At 39.8% G+C, this 22,717-nt stretch overlaps 1 protein-coding gene across 14 annotated transcripts in view; it reads right to left on the reverse strand.

Moving 5' to 3' along the window:
• Window positions 1–22,717, reverse strand: part of WDFY3 (WD repeat and FYVE domain containing 3) — a 192,727-nt gene that overhangs the window by 3,918 nt on the left and 166,092 nt on the right. For 13 of the 14 annotated variants that reach the window (XM_026075320.1, XM_026075319.1, XM_026075314.1 and 10 more), the window contains 20 exons: window positions 21,215–21,363; window positions 20,821–20,941; window positions 20,374–20,459; window positions 19,907–19,987; window positions 19,311–19,365; window positions 18,842–18,961; window positions 17,906–18,023; window positions 16,612–16,718; window positions 15,915–16,068; window positions 13,283–13,374; window positions 12,734–12,946; window positions 9,639–9,786; window positions 8,607–8,761; window positions 7,355–7,513; window positions 5,526–5,705; window positions 4,263–4,445; window positions 3,324–3,420; window positions 1,945–2,271; window positions 1,222–1,333; window positions 670–867 (listed from right to left, as the gene is read on the reverse strand). In XM_026075320.1, the coding sequence (XP_025931105.1) occupies window positions 670–867; window positions 1,222–1,333; window positions 1,945–2,271; window positions 3,324–3,420; window positions 4,263–4,445; window positions 5,526–5,705; window positions 7,355–7,513; window positions 8,607–8,761; window positions 9,639–9,786; window positions 12,734–12,946; window positions 13,283–13,374; window positions 15,915–16,068; window positions 16,612–16,718; window positions 17,906–18,023; window positions 18,842–18,961; window positions 19,311–19,365; window positions 19,907–19,987; window positions 20,374–20,459; window positions 20,821–20,941; window positions 21,215–21,363 (2,855 nt within the window). Of the gene's footprint in view, window positions 1–669; window positions 868–1,221; window positions 1,334–1,944; window positions 2,272–3,323; window positions 3,421–4,262; window positions 4,446–5,525; window positions 5,706–7,354; window positions 7,514–8,606; window positions 8,762–9,638; window positions 9,787–12,733; window positions 12,947–13,282; window positions 13,375–13,959; window positions 14,124–15,914; window positions 16,069–16,611; window positions 16,719–17,905; window positions 18,024–18,841; window positions 18,962–19,310; window positions 19,366–19,906; window positions 19,988–20,373; window positions 20,460–20,820; window positions 20,942–21,214; window positions 21,364–22,717 lie in introns of those variants that run through there. The other variant, XR_003255114.1, reaches the window with a different exon arrangement.

Consider the following 22,717-nt stretch of genomic DNA (forward strand, 5'->3'; position numbering starts at 1 on the left):
GGCACAAGCAGATTTTAACATGCGTGTTCATCATAAAATCAATGACATGGTTCTGTGCGCGAGGTAGCTTAAAAACAGCAGTCACCAGTTTAGACTCAGAAATTACAGCTACAGAGCTGAAGTTGTAAATACTGTCTCCAACCCAACGGACCAGAGATGAGTCTCCCACTTCCACTCCTGACTAAGGGGAGCTCATGTTCATCCTCTGTGTCATATATTTTCCTATCTGAGGTTGCATGCTCCTGGCTCCTAAATCAGCACCATTAGCATTGCACCCAGTTTAGATTATGACTGTGTTGCTTGCAGACTGACAAGAAGAACAATTTGCTGAAAAACAAGTAATTTCTTTTTTCTTTCACAAAGTTAATTTGTCTAGAGTTGTCTAGAGACTTTGCTCTCTCAAATGGGCAACCAGGAGGTTTCCACACTGCAAACATTTAATTCTTTGTTGATAGCTGTTGAGTTAACTGTTTTTATAAAGGGCCTGATCTGTCTCTTCTAGTTTTCCCCTGAAGTTTTGACAGTGCTGGTGTTTTCTTTACCAGCTCTGCTTTGGCAAAGAAGTAGAAAACCTCAGTCTGTCAGCAGAGTTCAGTGACATGCGACAGCTTTACCCAGCCAAAAATTCTGTATGGAAAAGAGTCCAAAGGAAACTGTTGGCTGACTTACTTCTGGCAGAAGAGCTGTCCACAGTTCCTGCAATGGTGACGCCTCTCAGTGAGGGAAAAACGGACTGTGCAGCCCGAACAGCTGTCTCCCCCCTCGTCCTTCACCCAGTGATCGGCTGCAGATCGGCCAGGCTGATCGCTTACAGACCAGCTGAACACTCTGCCCCGGCCATCCCCAACCAGAATTCTGCTGTGATCCCTGCAAGAAAAAAGCAAAAACATTGCCACAACAATTCTGGCACAGCAACGCACATAGGCTGATGACAGATTTTACACATTAGAATATTTAATAATGTTAAACTATGGCTGCAGTAACTAACATTTAAGTTAGCCTGGTAGGACAGAGAAACAGAACTATGATAACACTCTATAACATATGGTAGTTGAAATAAATCTAATTATTTTAGTATTTTATTATCTCTGTCCTTGAACAAAGCTGTTCTAAAGAGAAGCACCTCAAAACAGCGTTACGCAAAGGATAATGGCCGGTTCATACTGCATCCACTGTCAAAGCGGAAAAAACATTTCAGGCAACCAGTTGTGAGCTACTCACTTAGAGATGCCTAGCGCAGTGATTTCTGCTGGATGTGCGTTGTCTTTGCGATCAAATGCTGTGTGCATAGTTAGTTTGCTCCTAAACACTAACTGACGCTCCCATCTGTATCCTAGAAATGAAGTAGGAGGGGAAAAAGCAAGCTTACTTGGTCTCGTTTTTATTTCACATACACACGCATGCATAATTTTATAAAAAGAAAGAATCATCATCTTCCCAGAGGCAGACAACTCTCTACAACTCAAGCTTTGCTTACTGATAATACATTTTCAACTGCTCCCCAATGCACATAAGAAAAGAGAGGACAGAATACAAGGCAAAGAGCCTTCTAGTTGCCCAAAGTCTAGCTGAGAGTTGCAGAGGATGGTAACATGCATAGGTGAACCTTGTACCAAAGCACAACAGGACTAAGGTAGGATTGCTTCGTTTCTTAGAAGTCAGACTCTGATTTCAAACTGAGGGGAAATAGAGCTTCTTAGGAAAAGCTTGAACAATATGCAACCTTGGCATACAAATTTTTCTCTTCCCTGCTTTGGGATTTATCAGCCACACATGAAGCCCAACTGACTAGGGAAAAACACCATTTAAAGACATCTGTTTCCTAGGCTGTTATACTGTAAAATACAACACTGCTCCAAGCAGCAGGGACAGAGAGGGAAACCTTAGGGGTAAGTGCCGGCAGTACATTTATCTGACAGAGGCAGTGTTCCCAATTTTGTTTACCTGGTTTAAGCTTGCTGTAGTGCCGTGCTTCAGCATAGCTGGGGTGTGGGTGGTTAACCTGAGCATGGGGATGCACTTTTGCTTGTCCCTCAGAATAATTCACAAAGATAAAGCCATCTTTCTCATCCAGGCTGAGCTGGTCCGACCAACGCCTTGAGTCATCGGAGCCGCTGTCTGCTGACCATGCTGCTGCTCTGTTCGATGACGACCTTGGCCGGTGGCTGGTGCTGCTTGGTTGACTCTGACTCTCCTGCGGTTTCATGTCCTGGCTGATGCAGGGATCATCTGCCTCGGAGTCACTGCTCTCCTCTTCCTGAGCTTCCTGTCCTGGATGGTGCAACAGGAGAGCAAATGATATTAGCAAGACTGCTTTACTGCCTGAGCTTTTTTCCTTTTCAGCAGTTGCGCTATCTGCAACCCGACAGGTGCCACCATGGCACCACCCGCACACCAGCCTCTCAACGTCTTTGCAGACATCCAGCTGCATGGCTCTTACTATCGTAAATACCAGCAGGTATCACACTGCTCATCTTTTTGCACCAGTCTGTCACAAAACAGCACACCTTAGCTGTAGATATTTCCTACAAGTACCACTTCCTCTTAGTCCTTCTGGGGTAGGCTATGGTAGACACACTGAGCAAATGTTTCAAAAAATGCCCAAGTTCGCAAGACAAAAAACCTCCTGCTGCCTTTCTGCAAAGCTTACACAACCAAATGCACTAAACAATGGCGAGAACCAGGCTGACTGAGAAACCTGATACATATTTGTTAATAAAAGGTTTTACTAATATAAAAAAATGCAATTGCCAAATACGTTTACATTTCTAGTGAAAAGAAGGAGATGTATTTATATATTAGTATCATAAGATTCTGATCCAAATCCAGATCATCTCTACAACATGAAGAGAGAAAGACAAATTGGGTAAACAAATGCCCATTAAGGATGGACCAAATTATTCCTAAAAGGGAAAATGATACAGCCAGTATTGCTTGTCTAAAAACACACCGTTCCATCATTAGGTTTTAGCTCTGCTATCATGCTATGATTTTATTTAAAGAAATATTTAGCTTTTTGACAATGTTAGCATTCATTGGGTACATTCGTAACAGAAGCAGCCACACAAAGAAAAGTTTATTCTAAACACAAAAAAGGTAGGATGGGTATGATTTCTTCTTATTCATAGCAGTATAAAACTAGCATAAGGAAGGTACTGAATGAAAACTCTTTTTTTTTTTTTTTTTAATGTACGTGGGATGTCTGTTCTATGTCAAGACAAAATCTGTAACATCCATTCTGCATTGTATAATCACAGGATTTTACCTATATGTAGAGAAGGTCAGATAAAAGACAAATACAAAACACTTGTCAGGAGACATACCTATTTGTGCTTCCTGACAATCCTCTTGCATTTCTAGCATCTCCACAGGCTCTGGAGCTGGTGTTTCTGGTACTTGCAAAAACTCCATCCGCCAGAACTGGAGGGACAGGGGAAAAGCACATACTGAACTCTTAACTTGCTTCCGAGCTATTTCTAGAGTTAAGACAGCTTATTAGAACTGTGAATCTGCACTGATAGCGTGAGAGACAGGTCACATCTCCATTCTGAGTCCTGTTTTTAGTCAGTAGATACTATAGGCAGGAATCTATGTTCATGCCTGAACCACAAGTGAACAAGGCATGGGCTATTATTTAAGACCTTAGCTGCTCAAATCAAAAATCCACTCCATACTGCAATTTGACCAGTAGACTCTGCGTAAGGCAGACCCAGGACTGCACATAAAGTGTCAAAAAGCGGGTTAGATGCTGCTAAGTTCCTGATTTCTTCCTAGGCAACAAATGAATTTTCCAAAGGTGTGTAGAATAAAATTGGAGAATGAAAGCTACCGTCTGCAGGCAGAAAAGTTGGCAACCAAAAAAAGTGATTGGACTAGGGCGGGAAGGAAAATGCATCCTTCTAACTCTTGCCAGTTACCAGATCACAGTGGATGCCTTGAAAAGGAGAGGAAAAACTGGAAGACTCTCAGCTCACTGAAAGAATTTTCCATGAATCTTCAATGTCTATTTAACCTGTGGACACAGTACACACTACCCCGCGCGGAAATGGCACAATCTGATTCCAGCACCAAAAGCAGCCTGCATTGTCCACCTAACCTGGATCTCCCTCCTTCCCACAGGGCTCATTTGTTTGGGTGGAGCACACCAGTATAGCAGGACTGCTTTTGGTACTGGCCAGGGCACTATGCTGCACAGACGTGACCTCCCTACCTACTACTAAGGAGTATATTTATTTCTCCAAGCAGCAGTTGCTGGTACTTACCCGGACAACTCCATCTGAGTGTCCCGTCACGATGACATTCTGGGTATCCCACTCGTTCATCTCTGACACAAAGCAACACATGATTTGCTGGCTTCGGCCAGTGAACGTGTTCACGCTTGCAGTAGGGTTGCCGTTAATACTCCACACATGGATGTAAGTGCCAGCACATGACACAATGTCCCCCTGGAAAGACAAGTAACATCTCCATATTTCCATGCGAGTCTTCTTTTTTTTTTTGCCACAAAAACATAGGCTGAATTTATTTGTATAGTTCAGTGTCCAAACAGGAACTTTTCAGAAGTTCTATATAAGCTGAGTTTAGCTACCTAAATAAAGCTTCAGGATGATATGCATTTTTAAAATTGTTCATAGAAAACCAAACTTAGTAACAACTTATGTGCTGTATTTATAGCATATAGAGAGTAGACTAACTCCTCCACCTTTCACAGAGGGACAAATCAGAGTATTTTCAGTACTTTTCCCCCACAGTTTTAAAATAATCCAGCTCACATTGCCTCCACTCTTTTTCACAAGCATCTACTGCCTTAAATTTCATTTGTTTCCTTATCTGGAAAAGACCAAGGGATGGTTTGTACTTCAATTAGCACAGAGGGGAAGTAGGAACCTCACTAAAAACAACACTGACATTACAGCAACTGGATTGGCAGCTAATAAACTGTGCCTCTTGCTTTGCCCTCATTGCAGTACAGCCTCACTTTATCCCAAGTTCAACCACTAGCATCAGTTCAGTTGCAAACTACAGCCCTGATGGACCCAGCTAAATAAAATCTCAATTCAGGTAAATGCTCTGATGTGCATGGGAGCTGGATGAATTGCAACTCGTAACTTATAGCACCACCAGGGAGACAAGCTCTTAGGATATGCCTGTTTCCACTACTGTTGTAACTGCAGCTTTATCTAACATACCTTCTGCTTGAAATGAAGCATAAGAGAACAGAAGTCAACCAAGGTTACATATCAAAATCTTTTCTTAGCTGCTGTGGCAGGTTTGACAACTCGCTCTGAATGTTGCGCTAATTATACTGCTGCTGGCCCTGTTAACAGGCCCTGTTGGGCTCAAACTGCTCTGCATGGAACAGGCTCATGAGCACCTCCAGACAAAAGACACAATTTATTCCCTAAAGCACATAATATAATTTTAAGGCGAGTTACACAAGTTTCCCCAAACCTACAGAAGAGCCTAGTTGGTTTTTCTTTGGGTTAGCAATCTCAGGCTCTTTGTGAATGGCATTTGGTTCTTACCGTTAATTCATTTATACAGAGAGCTGAAACTGGAGCCCTGTGACCTCGAAGTTGTGTTAGAAATGAAAGTTTATTCAAATCCCAGATGATGCAGGTGCGATCGCGGGACCCACTCACAATTATGTGATAAGCTAGTGATGCTGTTAAACATGTGACAGTGTCAGTATGACCGAGTAATGCCTGCAAAACAAAAATCAGGAACAATACATGGCAATCAGGAGAGAGCACAAAAATTATTACATTAAACCCATTTACCTAAAGAGATGCAGATAATGTAAACATGAATGATCCAATCAAAAGATTTAAATGGACTGATAATGAAAGTATTTAGACAACAAGAATTACCATAATCAAAGTTTTGATAGGAGTCATTCTTTTTTCCATTTAAAAAGTAATGTTAAAAGTCCTGATTTCAGGGGTTGAATGATATACAGCCTTCTGCCAAGCCCCCACTCTTCTCCCCCCCCCCAAACCCCCACTCATGTATACAAGAAAGAAAGGATGTGTTACAATCGATGAGTGGGGTTTTATAACCCAAAATAGAAAATCTGACCCCTCCTGCTTCCTCCAGCTACATTACTAGCCCATCTATAGGAGCAGTATATGCTCAGGCACCACCTGAAATTAGATTCCGATAATATAAATTCATTGTAAATATGAAATGGCTCCTATTTAAGCTTCTGCTGATATTTAAGAAAGACAAAGAAAAAGAAGAGAAAATTGCAACTGAAAGGGCAAAGTTAATTTGGAGGAGAAGAAAATTAGAGGCATCTACTTTGAGTAGATTCTGCTTTCACATTTTAGGCTTAACCTAACAACTGGACCAGGAGTCTGGAAGACAGATCAATTATTCCAGCTTAATGAGTTATAGCTTGTCAGCTGAGCTCCAGTAAATGACCGTGCAGATACTCTGACCTTATTTTTGCAAGTAGACAAAAGCAGAGCAACTTAAATACACTGCCCTGAAATTCAAGCTATCGTGTCCTGCACTGTTCATAAGTACCATACTTTGGAAACATGACTTTGGACAGTCACTTTTGGAAACTGTGAAAAGTTATGTAATAAATCCAAATTTCTTCTTGTAAGTTTGACTTGAAGTCTTCCTCTGGAAAATGTCCTGTTATTAAGACGCTAGCAGGAAAAATAATACTTGTAACCTAGCTACCTAAAACACTGACACAAAACTAATATGATATTTTAAGCCTTTTTCATAGATGCATAAGACAAGACTTCCTCTGAACATAGCTTTAACTGACTTAAAAGCACGGGTGCTTGCTTGTTATATTAAAAGTTGATGTGTTGAAGTAACAAAGCAAGAACAAACTAAGATGATCCTGAACAAGCAAACTCTGCTTCGCAAACATTACTGTCAGTGAGAAAAGAGTTTTATCCAGTAACCTAATTAAAATATGCCAACTTCTAAAAGAAAGAACAAAAATATTACCAAGAAAGCTATTTGAACTTGAACAGTTAAGATAGTCTCCCTTCCCTGTCCTCCCCAATACAGAGTTTACAGGTATATTTTATGTGCAACACCACAATAAAGCAGATTATTTCACACAAAACAGGACTGTAAACTTTTGTTAAGAGTGCCACCGAATTCCCCCTCTCCCCAAGTAGTTCCTGGTGATCAGCTATCCTTAAAAATGATGCAACTTTAAAGACATGCTTTGCTAGTTTCAGTGCAGGTCAGTACTTTGATTGCTTATTTCTCCGACTGTCTCCTGGAGTCATGTTTCCAGGCTTACTATGTAAGCAATACCCCTTCCATATCTCCTTTCACATCTGAACATAACTCACATATAAAACGCATCTTTATTGTATTTTACCTGTTTCAGTGTCAGGGCTTTAGCCTTTTCTTTGGAGACGCCCATTTCCCATACACACACCACCGTGCTCGTTCCTCCAGTGATAACTAGTTTGGGGTTCGGGCAAATGGCACACAGTATCTGACCCCATTCGGACAAACATTCATAAACAATCACTGCCTAAAAATAAAGAAAATGAAGACAGATTACTTGCAAAAATTAGTGCTTTGTCCTTTCAAAATGGCAGGGTTAGGGCTGGTTTTTTTGAAAGCCACCTTGCACAGTCACTATTGATTAACCGATCTATTTTCTGATTTACAATAGCTCAGAAGAGATGAGAAAGGCTTCGCTCGAACACTTGCATAGTTCAAACTGTGAAGAAATGGTATTAATCCATACCAAATGTTTATCAAACAATCGCACTGTAAAAGATATGAGAGCACAGGTGAATTTTCCTCTGTGCACAGAACACAGTGAGGACATTTCACATTTGCCCTCCACTCGCTCTGGCAATTGTGGTTACTATCATCACTCTTCTGCTTTCAAACTAGACCCTGGTGTTTTGCTGGGGCCAAATCCTCTACTGGTACCTGCAAGTAGTTTGGACGCTCATGTGTTAGGTGCTTTCTAATATATAGGACACGGAGCCCAAGCTCCCAAATAGACTCACATGCTATAAACAAATGAATCAAGCATGCAGAAAAAGACAGTGAATGGAAAAAAACAAATGACTGTCTATTTTAGGGAATTAAAAAAAAAAGAAAAAAGAAAAAAGTCAGCTGATCTTGCCAGCTCCCTGATTACAGTCAAGTCAGTTTTCCATCCATATCACAGCTGTTAAAGTGATTGATAATTTGTCTGTGTCAGATAAAAATAAAAGCCTGAGTGCCATCCTGCATGCCGGCCCATGACATAATTAAGACATTGTGGCTACCCCAGATACAGGTTTTACTCGAACAGAACCAGTTCCAACCTCTGCCACAAGATGGTTCTCTCTGGTGAGAGAACACCAGAGATGAGCTTTTACTGCATGGATTTAATTCATTCATGTTTCATAATTTTTTTTAAAAAAATAGTGTAATTTGCTGGTTAATGTCATTCTTCTAGTGTTCTGATGGAGACCACTGGACAGGGAGCAATAAAACAAATGCTCAACAAGCAAAGATTATTTCATTCATATGTGGAATGAGCCTCCACCGTTGGAATTTTTCACTACAGAAAACCAATTTATTTCGTTAACATTCAGCACTGAAACAAGTTTCAGATCACAAACCTTGTCCGACTCGTAGGTGCCCAGTCTGCAGCTGAGATCTGCGTAGCCCCAAGCAAAAGTTTTATTCCATGTAGGCGGGATGAGAACCTTATTTTGCTCTACTGCCAGAATGCCTTTATCAGTGCACACAATCTGTCCCACAGGCTCTTTCAGCTCTAAAGGAGAAGAAATAGTTACCTTTGATGGCAGACACAGACAAGCCTCAGTACACTGTGCAGATTTGCAGTGGTCCCTCGTGATTCCATTTAAATGCCCCAACACTCCACAGAAACAGGATCCGTGTTGTTTATATTACACAAATCCAAGTTACAGCCGCAATGATGGCACCTTATGTGGTATTCCTAACGCGCACACAGCTAAGCACCATCACTAACGGAGATGACACCCTGAGGATCTCTGGTAGCTCCGTTCCCACCTGAGTCATTGCATGAGCTGTCCTTCAGGCCTAATACGACCCAGAAATCATCTCTCTGATGATTATGGTCATTAAAGGTGATTGTACCATTTCCAGTACAGTTAAAAATACGTATTTTTTGGTACTGATTCCAACATCCAACTACTTTTTGGTCTCAGTGTAACTACCAGCAACAGCCTTTCCTGCCAGTAGTCTAAGCACTTCTTGGCGCTGCTGAGAAAGAATCCTTCTGCTACAGCAAAGCACAAAAACTGAGCCCAGTCAAGGCCCAGAAGCAAAGTACCCTGAATATTGTCTAGACACCTTTGGAATTGGCTTCAGACACAACCTGCTCAAATGAAAACTTTAAAGAGGTGCTTGGACCCAGTTTTATCCCTGTCTTTAAAAAAGTTACATTGAATAGGTACAGATTTGGTGCATCCCAAGCATACTTTAAGATAAGTAAGAACACAACGTTATAGCACTGGGGTATTTTAAGTGTCTTTGTCACAAAAGTATAAACGTTAGGAACATTAGGAAAGAAAACAAAGTAAAATACGAAAAGTGACTTTATCCTGCTGGAACTACAAATGTTCTAGGAAAGAAACAGGAGTTAATACGCTCATTTTCAGTTTTACCTTTCACTGGTGCAAGGGATGGCCGCAGGTTGTCTAAATGATGGAAAAAAATCTTGTCACTTGTAGAACCAGGGGGCACAGAGGTTCCCACAGCCTCTCCATTCACTCGGCTTCTAACACGCTTTGGTGGGTGTGGTTTTTTAAAGAGCTGAAATTCATCAAGAAATTACTTATTTTAAAATATCGCAGCTTTCCAAGACCATAAGCTCAAGAAGCATCAACGGTGTCTGATTTAGCTTCTAAAAATACACAGATCAGCAAAAGTTACTTAAATGTTTTCAGCATTCATGGCTTCACTATTCAGCATTCACTAATTATTTATGACACTTAACCATTTTAATAATGCTTCCATGAGTAATACAAAATCCACCTAGGATATAACATGCAAAACATTTTTAAAACTACATCCAGTTGCAAAAACAGTTGCAGTAAAGCAAGCAAAAAATCCCCAAAGTGATACATAACATGGTGTAAAATTCCAACCTGTGCAAAACAAAAGCTCATTTTTGGCTTTGAAACAAACTGTGTCCCACAAACAGAAGCCCACACACTCGGAGGCAGTGAGACTACCAAAGAACAGAATAACTGCATGTGTGGGCAAGGCATTGGACCACATATAACAATTATAGACAAGAAACACATTAACTCGTAATTGTTTTCTGCCTGTCTTGTGATAGTGAGTCAGTGAATCTCCATTTTACTGCTTCAGTGCCAATTCCTGACATCTTGAGCAAAGTTAAACAAGCAGATCATTGATGATCATGGCTTATCAGAAACAATGACACACACTAAACTTTATCAAATTATAAATTCATTATAAACATTTTGATGGTAGATGCTATGTTGTATAGCATGCAAATAACAAACATAGCTTTCAGCAATATTTTGTAGATCTCAACTATCCTTCCACAAAAACACTAATATGACACTAAACAGAGAAGTGAAATTCGAAGGCTGAGAGAAAGGAATGCTATTTCCTTTAAAGTCCTTCGAGATGTGTCATCTATTTGCTTATTCAGGGTGGTGGGAACATGCATAAGCCTCAGGCAGTTGAGCTGTGAGTCTCTTTAGCCTGAGCGCCTACTTGGCACGCACACACTTTTTTACTACTTGTTATCCCTCATACCCCGCGTGCATGTGCAACAGGCCTACATGCCTCGGCTCTCCCTGAACTACAGCATCCCATCTGGCTGGCCTAAGAGAAGGGGAGAGAGGGCACATCGCATCACGTTCACATGAACAACTGATCTCAAAGTACTCCAGTTCCAGCAAGAAAAATAAYTCCTTTCTCCTCTGAGTTACTGTTCCTCTTGGTTACTCTCCTCTGCCTCACCGGACTGTTTAGAAAGTGGGATCTCAGGATGCTGGCAGAGCCTGTGAGACCACTCCTCCAAACCTAGCACCAGCTCTCAAAGGTTTTGCATCCTGGCCTTAAAATAGGAAACTGAACTACCATGGGCATTTCTGGTGGGAAGAGGTATGATGAGGGGGATGCAGTCCTCTTGTAACACTTCCATGTGGCAAGGAGTGAAAAAGTGCCTAGCAGCCAAGTCACTGAGCTATCTTGCTCTAGATTCCTCATGGAAAATCAAAGAGGGCAATAACAAAACTCTAAGGTCACATGAAAACGTGCTTCAACAGCTTTCACTACCAAAAATGACTGAAGGAGAGGGGGCATTTCTCAAGACATTCAGGCTCCCAGTAATCCCATCAGTGATGCTGCTTCTATCAGTGCTGAGCACCTACTCAGCATTGCTAGTACTCTGGTGCCTCAGATCTCAAGGGCGTTTTGTCCTTACTCCTGCAAATCCTCACTATCTTCTGTAGCATTCCCACTGGGCGCCAAATTTCTCTCTAGTTACTGGTGTCACCCACTTGGAGATGGATAGAAGTCAGCCCCGAGAGAAATCGGTGCTGGCACTGAAGGTAACGCCATCTTTGTGTGACACCTTGCTTGGTTGTCAGCACCACGACACCTACCTGTCATTGTGGATTTACGAACCAAAGCTCTTTCAGACTGACAGTCCTTTCCTAGGATATGACATTTTGACAGGGAGCAGAAACAGTAGTTGGGATGGTCTCCCCACAAGAAGAGGAACATCTGAATCAAGGACATTCAGTACACCATTCTTGGACCCAAAAACATATCATATGATAGAAATCTGAGAGTTTGAAAAATATATAAGGGATAACAGTCCAAAATAGCTCCAGTGACATAACAAAACTCTGAAGTGCTCCTGCGTTTACTGCAGCCTGCTGTTTCCTCTAGTAAAACATCATGTGCTCTCTGGCAAGTCTAATCGTATGTTTGTCCTTAACAGACATCTTAAGATTCAGGCACTCACTTGGACTCAGCTGTAATGTCCTTCTATTGCCCTGCTCTCAGAGCCCAACCTTCAACTGTTCTTGCTTCGGCTGGGCCAGGTATGAGCAGCATTACTGTGCAGTCACTTACAATGATTACTTGAGAGGAGAAAACCCCGCCGCCACTACATAGAGTTTAGATTATCAAGAGAGAACAAGGAAGAAAAAGGAGAAAAGCAGCCACAAAGGGTAGGTAGTGATTTTTAGGCCTCCTCCCAAGCAATGAGACAGAGCGCTAGAAGTGGGTCCCCTCCATTTATTTCAAATAAACTGTTAAAAATCAGGTGCTCATTAAAAACTAACATTTGCCCTGTCACTCTCATCACTACTTCTCTGTTCATTTTTGCTACATTTTGAAATATGCTATGGCTGTGCTGGAATACTATGTGCTGTTGCAATCCGGAGTCCCCAAAAAGCGTTGGGAACCCAACACACTCATTCTTCTGATTTTGTTTTTCAAAGTTTCTCTATGATCTCTTTAAGCTTTATTTTAAGAGCATGAAGAAAAAAGAAAAAAGACATTTCCAATCTCATGAGCAAAACCTCAAGTTTATCTTCATCACATTTATGATTGAAATATAAGTGATTTCACATCACTGGAAATATATTTATGAACAAACTCTCACTCCCAGGAAATTTCATTCCTCAAGTACTTTCCTCTTCTTTATCAATGCATTATACAGTTCAAGTAGAATGTCATTAGGCAAATAAGAATTTTAAGAACAGTGTACCTGCTTTGGTATCTGCCCAAAGTTATTAATGAATCCAATGGTAGCTGTCTCTTTTAATGGATCGTTGATGTTATATATGTCCACTTGCCCCTCATAGAAGAGATGGTGAAAGACATTTACAGCTTCTACTGCAGCAGGACCTTGCTGTTTATAGCCAAAGATCAAGTCAATCCACTCATGCAGATGTGCGCTCACAAAGTCACATTCCAGAGCCTGAAATTCAAAGAGCAAGCATTAGAACTGACCACATCAGTCATTAGCAGAGTCTACTATGCCCACCATGAGGAAAAATGCAGAATATATTTTGATATACTCTTGATAAAGAATATTCTTGATAAATTTTTTATTAGGCTTTTCATTTAAACAGTTCTTGCCTCAACTAGCCAAAAAGGAAGTAGAGGAAACACCAGTTTTGCACATTTTTGCAATAATCAGCTATCAACCCAGAACTTATGCACTGGCAGTGACTGAGTGAATTGTGCTTAGCTTCCTATGCAGTGGAAACTCACAATTAACATTTTCTATTGTCATTATCAAAATGCAAATTACCTCCCGATGAACTCTGATAAATTCACGAGGATCTCCTTTTGCCCATGGGGGGAGTATTACATCTCCAAGCTTGGTGCCATTTTGTTTGCAACCTACAAAACAAATAAACAAATTGAAAACAAGAACTGAAACCGTACTGTAACAACAGCAGTGAAAAAAAAAACGCCAAAATCAAATCACAATGCCTTTCCTTCATAAAGCAAGAAATTTCTGTCTTTTCTTTAAAATCTAGTGTAATTTTTAAATGTCAGGTGATAAAGCCTGAAAAATTCTGCCTCATACATGGTTTTTTATGTTGGGTTGCTTGCAACAGTGAAAAAGCAGAGAAGAAGAATTAAAATATTCTTTGTTAAGACTTTTGAAGATGATAATGTTTCAAAGTATGCTCTTCAAAACAAACAATTTTTCTAGCTAGGGGAGTTAATTAGATTAATATTACTTTTTTTTTTTTAATTAATTTACATGCTTCACAGCATACAGTCTGAACTCCAAATCCTTAGCTTCCCTAATAAAGTGCTCTTTGGAACATGGATTCGTGTCTTAATATTTCTATTTAAATACATTTACACTTTTCTCTTCCCATTGTGGGGAAGACCCACTGCAGTGCATGAAGGATAAGGAAAGCAGGCAGTAGAACAGCCTTTTGCAGCTATTGCAAGACTGGAATCTCACTTTACCTATTCAGCTTGCAGTGAAGCAGTCAGTCCTGCTAACAAGAGCTGCTGCCAGAGAAGCTGTCCATTTTGCAGTCAGAAGAATCACTGCAGTGAGGGTCGTTTCCTGATCTCTTTTGGACTTCCATTTTAGTAGTTATTCCATTGAATAAATGCGACAGCTCTAACTTAAGAGAGAACATAATTTCTGTATTGGGCATCTCTTTAGTGTGTGTATAGCAACGGACATGTCAGCTGGGTATATTTTGAAGAAAAATAAATCCTGACATGAAAGGGTGTAACATCAAACAGCACTGAGAAGCCTTGGCGGAACAGCATTTCATCCCAGGATTTATTTTCTTCACAATGCAAACATTCCATCTCAAGGAATGGAATTATTGTTTTACCCAAGAAAATGGCTACATTTCAAGGGAGTACAGGCTAAATAATTATTTACTGACATCAAAGAACTAGTAAGTACCTCTCACAAGCTTCACGCCCAAGGACATCAGTGATTTCCCTGGGCATGTCCTGGCCACATCCATTCGCCTGGGTCCAGGATAGCCCCTCCTCCCACTGTGACCATTAGATGGGGGCATGTTCCAATTACTAAAAATATGGGGGTTTTTATGTTTTTTTTTTTAAACACTCCCCAGTTACATTCCTGTGTTATTTTTGTTGCTGAGAGCCACTTCCACACTCTTATTAATTCTGAACACCATCAAATCTCCAAGTTCGCAGAAGCGTAGAAGCGGTACGTTGCTCCAAGAGAAACATTTTTTGCATAACCAGACTGTGAATATTTTCCCGTCTTTTTATTTTCAGGGAATGGTGGGGGGAGAGAGAAGGAGAGAATAACTATGAAGAAACATAAACAAAATATCACACAGTTTCTACCAGGAGATCAGAAGAAAATTTTCCTACTGTTGTTCCAGAAGGTCAGTAAAGGATTTCTAGTACTATGTCTGATGGTCACAGTCCAAAATTATCTGATATGGAACTAAATGGACCAGACCTCAATATTTTTTATGGTAACAGCCTCACACTTCTGTGTGAAATATATTTGGGAAAGGTATTGTAAAGGGCTTTTTCTTTTTCTTTCCTTTTCTTTTTTTTTTTTTGGTAAGGTCATGCTTCTAACTTCTTATAATATATTTCAAATAAAGGATCTTAGGCTGTTAAAACTTATGACTTGATTAATCCTTATTATTAAAATTAGATTTACAGCACAGAGCTCAGGAGATACTGAAAACAGTGATACACATGCTAATGCATATTTATCTCATATGGCCAATAGGTGTGTGAAATTTGACTCCTGACAAATAATTATTACAGCGAAAGGTAACTGCTGCATTTCAACAAAACCTTTAGAAATATTTTAAGAGGAAGGTCTAAAAGTCAAGATGGTCAGTTTTTGCAAGGCTTAAAAAAAGTGTGATAAAGATTGTGAAGACCATCATGGAGCTAAATGTTACACGCAGGAAAACACAAGGCACAGAAACTCCAAGTAAAACATGAGGCTTTGAAGGTTTAAAACCAGTTCACCACCAGCACCACAAACAAAAAAACCCTTTTCCCAATATTTAAATGTCCTGGTTAACAATTCTCAGAATAAACTTTTCCTTCACTGCTTAAAATGAACACTCACTGTTGGAAAATACCTTAAATCTGATAAATCTAAAAGAAAAGAAAATCTGAGGTACCATAGTTGAAATAAGAATTCTGACTATGCTATTCCTGATGAAACAACAAGCTCTGAACAATTCAGGCTTTCAAATATAACCCTGCATATAGTACATCAAGAAAAGCTAGCTGTAATCCTTATTATCCTTTAATGTGGGAATGTTCAAGTCATCCGTCATTTTCTCGTGCAGTCAAACACATCCTTTTCCGCGCCTGTTATGATACACTTCTCTCACATCAGACTGCCTGGTGCTGCTCTCACACCCGTAGCAATGCTATCAGCCGTTTCTGCCCACCTAGGTCAAAGTTGTTGGAATTGAGCAGGAACTCGGGGAGGTAGAAGAATTCCGGGATGAGCTCCTTGACGTCTGCCATGTTGTGCTTCGATGCCGAATACCAAGCCTCCCGCACGCTGTGAAACATTCGGTCGGCCAGGTCAAAGTGCCCACCCTGCGGGATGAAACAAGAAGCGTCAGCATCGGAGTATCTCTCAGCACAGCAGATCTGGCCATGAGCAATCTTCCTCTAAATAAAAGGATTTAAGCTATTGCATTATTTTTTTGATGTGCAATAATAGTAAACATAAAGCATCAAGATGCAAATCTACAGGATTTTAAAGGGAGATACATCTAGGCCTATTTCAAATTTTAGTCTCTTCTCTCTCAGTGGAAACGCTGCTCCAAAGAAAACAAGTATTCTTGTCTGATGGCTTCCATCTAGGAAAATATTTAAAATGTAACGTTACAAACCCAGCTGATTTTCAAGTTGCCTAAAGATTATGGGCTGTACAAATGTTTGCTTAATTTAACACTCAGTACTACACTGGCTCTTTGGAGGGATGTATTTGATTTTTCAAAGAAACATCAGACACCCCAGGACAACAATTGCTCAGCTCATCGTATTCAATGAGAACGAAGCAGATTGATCACATTTTTTAAACAGGTTTCAAATACACAGCAGGAAGGAAACAAAGTGAAATCTCGCACTTTTTACCTGCAGCCGTAAAAATATCTGAGTAAAGGGTTCCATCCGGACAAGATAGGAAGCCACTATCATGGCAGATGAATAGTGGGTCCCATAATGATAAGCTGGAGTTTCCCCTACAGAAGATTAAAAATCATAAACAGAGAGGAAATAAAGCAGTCCAATGACAGAATCAGCGCTAAAAGAAAGAAATTAATAAATTGAAGTAGTGCTGCATTGTAATAACTCTGTGACCCTGAACCCATTTAAAATTGGAATTTGTAGTTTTCATTCTTGGGGAAGCGAATGTCTGCAAACCTTACGTTTTGTCACAGCCAACACTTAAGTTTTGGCTGCAATCCAGTAGCTGTAACTCAACAGGCTTCTGCCCAGCAATACTGCATGGTTAGTCATTTTATATTTTAAATAATTGAAATGTTCCAATACAGCTATGATGATTTCTGCTGAAGGGGCATTTTTAGTCTCTGGTATCGTGGACTTAAGAACTTGAGCACAAATGTGTCTCAGAATTGTTGGCTACGGATTTTGTACAGCTTTTACTTTCTTAATTTCCTGGCAAAAAGCATGCATAAATACATGCCGAATATATTGCTTCATTTTTAAAAGTGAAAGTCTTTGCTCCCTGTTGGTGTTTGATACAGAACAGTACTGCAGTGGTTATTTAGGCTTGTGTCTTCTATAAAAGCATACAAGAAAGGTATCCTACATGATAGCTGCTTTGACAAACACACGTTTTATTTTCATTATTTAAGGAAACTTTAAAACAGAGAATAAATAATTTGACTGCATCTCATTTTGAGGTGTTACATACTTTAGAAGTACCTATTAGGGCTTTTTTTTGATATTACTAGTTAGCAAAAAACATGCATTAAGATAAGAAACGAAAAAGTTGGAGTACTGCTAATGCAGAAGTGTTCCTCTTCCTCCGTACTTCTTATTTTCTTTCAAGCGGCACTCAAACGGTGCTAGTCAAAGAGACACCCAGTCATGTGTTTCATGTGCCTGCCTGTTCTAGCCTTTAGACAACATTAAACTCTTATGAATATTTAACACTTATCTTTGTTTTTAAATATAAACAAATGATGATGTTTAGATTAAAAAAAAAACAAAAAACAAAAAACCCCACCAACAACCCACCCCTCTGCTTTAATTTAATATTTGTTGGAGAATCATTGAGAACCATGGTAAAGTTCTGCACATCCGAACCTTTTGACCTATACTATAAAAATCCATGACTGCCTCCCTTGTGTAATGGGCACACGCCCCTCTGTCTCCTTTTCCTGCAGGGTATGTCATTACTTACCATTGGGATCTTCCCAATCTTTGTATCGTTTCTTGTACTGGGCTAGCCTGTCTTCTGTTTGGGCACCCATGGGCTTGGCCAGGTTTCTGAATGTCTTGGGATTCATAAGATCCAATTCCTTTTAAAACAAAACAGACTCCAATTTTAAAAACCTTCAACACTGCTCATCACTATTAAACACCGTGTACCTCCTAAGGCTGTTATCTTTGGTTTCTACATTCCCAGCAGGTGAAATCATTCAGCTCATTTGGATATGCTTAAAAACCCATCCTTCTGTCTGATCTAAGAGAGTCACTGTTTTTATTTTAAATATCTGGGCTCTGGATAATTTTTGCCCTGCTCCCTTTATCTTGTTTCCCACGTCCCTAATTCTGATCTTGAAGACTCCATGGGTAGCCTAACAATACTTTATTTTATGGCATGGCTGGTAGCAACAGCTGTCCACAAACACATTAATAGGATGTTTCACCTTTCTTAAAAGTGAATTCATCCTTGGGGCCAGATTTCATAGTAGCCCCTTGCAGAGTCTTGCTTGCAGAGACAAGTGTGCTTTCTCTGTGGCATAACGTCCTTCAGGATATACTGCAGAAAGCTGATGCAAATACTTATAGAAAGAGCTGCAGCCTTTCATGTCGCTACAGAAAGGAGAGGAAGCTGCCTTCAAACGCACTGTGCATGCAAGCCCTTCTCTGTGCAGAGTCAAATAATGCCAGGAATATCAGCACAGACAAGGACCTGCCCGCGTGGAGACTGTCAAGACCCTCTAATATCCTACCCAGTGAGAGGGTGGACTGGACATTAGAAAACAGATGAAATCAAACATCTGGCAAAAAAAATACACCTTGGTTCTACCAAGGCAGCATGAATGAGGTATAACATTAGCAAATCTTGAACACACAAAAGATTACTATTAGGGTGACAAGATATTTTATTTACCTCCGAATCATAATCTGCAAGGATCCAGGGAAAGACAGGATACTGCATGAGATCATTATAGGATCTGCCCGCCAGAGTGTTCAAGTGCATCAGGTACTGGAAATTACTGATTTCTCCTCTCTTAAGGAAGACAGATAACAGCATTTGTGTTCACTTTACAGCAATCAAGTGTTTAAATTGCTAGACTTCCAAGGAGTTCAGCCCTCCCCAAACATATAGCGCTCACTTACAATGTTCTCTCTTTCCTTTCTTCTGCAATCCCACCTCTTGCATTTTTAATGGTGGAACAATTTTCTATTTCTCATGAAATTATGATAACATGAAATATTACAAACTATAAAGCTGAGATAGATTTTTCTATAGCAGCATATTCTACCTTTCTGACTAAGAGGATGCAACTCTCATGCATTAATTATGTATCATTACAACATGTAGAATTTAATATAAAAAACAGAATCTTCATACTTACTTCCCATCTCTGAGTAACAGATTTTTCTCCAACTAAAGTGCTAAGCAAGCCAGACCTAGTGGGAAGAAGGAAGAGCAGTTTTTGACTTACCAGTAAGATCTGGGTTGCATCTTTTCAACACAATTCAAAATTTTAGATTAAAACTTGTAACTTATAACAATTAGAATACCACAGGTTTGTTACTTTTTTGTTTTAGCAGTACTTGCTTTATTTCAGAACACAGGCCATTAATATTATGCACATTAAATGTATAGTTCAGTGCAAGTACAAATATACTTAATAGGCCACAGATCAGGAAAGTATCTTTAACAATTTGACAAGCCAAATGCTTTTTGCACTCAAATTCCTTTTAGAATATATTTATATACTGATAGGGTTAATCCTGATAGCATATGTTAATTTGTAGGAAGATATAGTGATGGTGACAATTATATTAGCATATTTAAAGTAACTGGAGCATAAAATCATATTTATTTATTTTGGTAGTACCCAGCTTGAAATGAAGGTGCACTACTTTCCAGTGAATCTAGAATTTAATGCAAGTATCTTTAATTGAAACCAATGAGCTACAGATTGTGAGGAACAGAATCACTTACCCTTGTTCTACACTGGTGTTTGGTCTCTGTCCAGACACTGACTCTGAACTGTCAGTTAAAGATGGTACTACAGCCAAAAACCTATATCAGCAGTTAAAAGGAGAGTAAGATTAATGTTTCTGTGCTAGGCATGTCTTCTGCTTGGAAGAAATATACTACATTTAGTGCAATTAAAGACTTTTTTTGAACGGGTATGTAAAATCCTCAACAAAACTGCAGTGGCCCTTTCTCAGTAAACCCACACTCATACTGAGTGCATGCAGCACGTTTTGTGTGTGTGCAGTAGCATTCCCTAGTGGTTCTTTCATGCAGCAAAAAGTTTGCTATCAGATTATCCACTGTCCAGCACCAATCACTCTCTCAATCTGCTTGTTGCTGTCAGAACACTATAGGCTTAAATATGGCTCAACATCAATATTAACACATATTCAGATTAAGTTGTTCTAACTTGACTTATTTTACAATACCTTTGATAAACTTTATTTCTAACCCCTTTTTGGAAAGCTAGAAGGTAGTTCCGTCCATCTCCTGAGAAAACTTCAATTGCAATTGGCTGAAAATGAAGAAGACAAACAGATGTCAACACTAATGCATTTGCTTGTCACCTCTGAAGATCAGAATTAGACCAGTTCAGTCATACTTGGCAACGCATGACACCAAATTACTGTGAAGCAGCCTCTACTTTGTGCTGCCAGCTGTTTCACCTTCAGAACAAGAAAATTCACTGATTCACCCAGTAAACTAAACCATGGTAAGCCAAACGTTCAAACATAGACACCTGACTGAAGCACCACAATGAACAGCTTCACTTTCCAAATATGGATCAGATACCAATTTATTTACTTTTTATAAAGGATGGCATTATCAACAAATCCCAAAGGTGGCCCCTCAATCCAAATATAGTGACCAGTTACCTGCAACAGATATCTCCTTTTATGTACTTCCTTGATATCCTCATATGCAAAAATGCTGCATGTTCTTTTGAGTTGACTTGGACCTTGCCTTGCTCCTCTGGGTATGATTGGCTCATGCATCCTGCAAATGAGTATAAATAGGAAAGAGAAAAGTGATTTGCAAAAGGATACACCAAAAAAATCATCTTTTTAATCTGGATGAAACCGCAGTTATAGAAACAGCTTATTTTTACAATATACCATACCACACTTAGCACATCGGGACTACAGAGGAAAGTGCTCCTGAGATCTTTCTGAATCTGACATTATTTTGAAGTTTATCCTTCAAACTTCTCGTTAAATACTTCTTGTCCAGCTGTTAAAGACTGCTGAAACTCTTTATTAATCCACTCACTTTGGAGGCAATGTCTCAATATCCCGTATTTCCCTGGTGGCTGTCATTGTAAATCCATCAATCACGTAGAAGTGCTCTTTCCCAAAGAGAAGCAGCCCTTCACTGGTGTCAAGGCCCTGAACTCGAGCACAGCGGTACATATGCTGAATCTGAAATAAAAGCAGGCACTTAGTAAAGCAGCTTAATGAGCGCAGACTGTTGCTTCATTGGAAGGACTCCTCGATAGTGTTTTATTTCTTGTAGACACAGCATTTCTGTGCTATTTTCCCCCTAATCAGAGATATACATAACACTTAGGATTAGTGACTGGGAAGAGAGTTAAATAAAGCCTCCTCTGTATACTACAGATTTATATATTTACCAATTTACCCACTTGCACCTTGCCTTCTCTTTCCCCCGTTTCCTTTCCAAAGACAGAATACATCTAACTACTTAACGGGGAAGTCCACAGACTAGGACAGCAGACATCTGTCATTAGTATTAGCCTAAACATTGGCTCTCACTCTCTGTCTTTTTAAAGTAATCAAGAAAACATATCGGAAGAACAGACTACTACTTGCCTCAGCTTTCCTAAGACACTTATGCCAACTGTAGCCCCCCTCTGACAGAGGCATCAGAGGACACTGCATTTAAGAAAAGAAGCTACTTAGGCTGCTAGCAGCAGACAGAAAAGCACCAAGTGACTGTAACAGGCCTTTGATCCTTAAGCCAAGAATCTCAATATTTCTGTGAAAAGCAAAGGCATGTCCCCAGTTTAACTACACAGATGATAATTCCAGTGAAGAAACCCAGCAAGACTGTGCTGTGGTCTTCAGCTGAAAGGTATTCTAACACAACAATAGTATGTTATACATAAGTCATAAGTATATTTTGTGTGTCCTTCCCACTTTAAAGCTGAACAGTAAGTGGGAGATATACCGATATCGTACAGAGAGCTCTAAGCTAACTTATGCTGCATATCTTTAATAAAGATATTTTTACATTACAGAAAATGCTCAACTGTCTAGTAAGCCTCTGCCTTCCAGGTTGTCAATCAACTCTCTAAATTATAAAATGAAGACTCACTGTGATAATGTGATATGCTATGCAGTAACACTCTAGTAGCAACAGGGAATTCCAATATTTGTACAGTTAAGACATTTTAGTAAGTGTTGGAAGTGTGTTTAATAGTTTACCTATCTTTATAAAGCCTTATTTAAAATACCTTGTCTTACTCAATAACAGACATACTGATATATTGATACCTATTACTGATGTCCATTATTTTTTCTTGTGGCCATTCAGCCCATGTGCCAGCTCCAGTTCTACCAGGCTACAAGGATGCTTCTGCCACTGTTGAGAGTTCAGAAGAACAGTCATAGAGGATGCCTGGCAGATGCAAAAGCTACTATACACGGTGTGATCCAGGCAAAATTTACCTGCAGTGCAGAATGCCACTGCAGCTCCATTGATCTATCTCAACGATCCTTTCTTAAGAAAGTATTTCTTCAAAATTCTTAAAGA

The sequence above is a fragment of the Apteryx rowi genome, unplaced genomic scaffold, assembly GCF_003343035.1.
Source record: "Apteryx rowi isolate R43461 unplaced genomic scaffold, aptRow1 scaffold_401, whole genome shotgun sequence".
Lineage (NCBI taxonomy): Eukaryota > Metazoa > Chordata > Aves > Apterygiformes > Apterygidae > Apteryx > Apteryx rowi.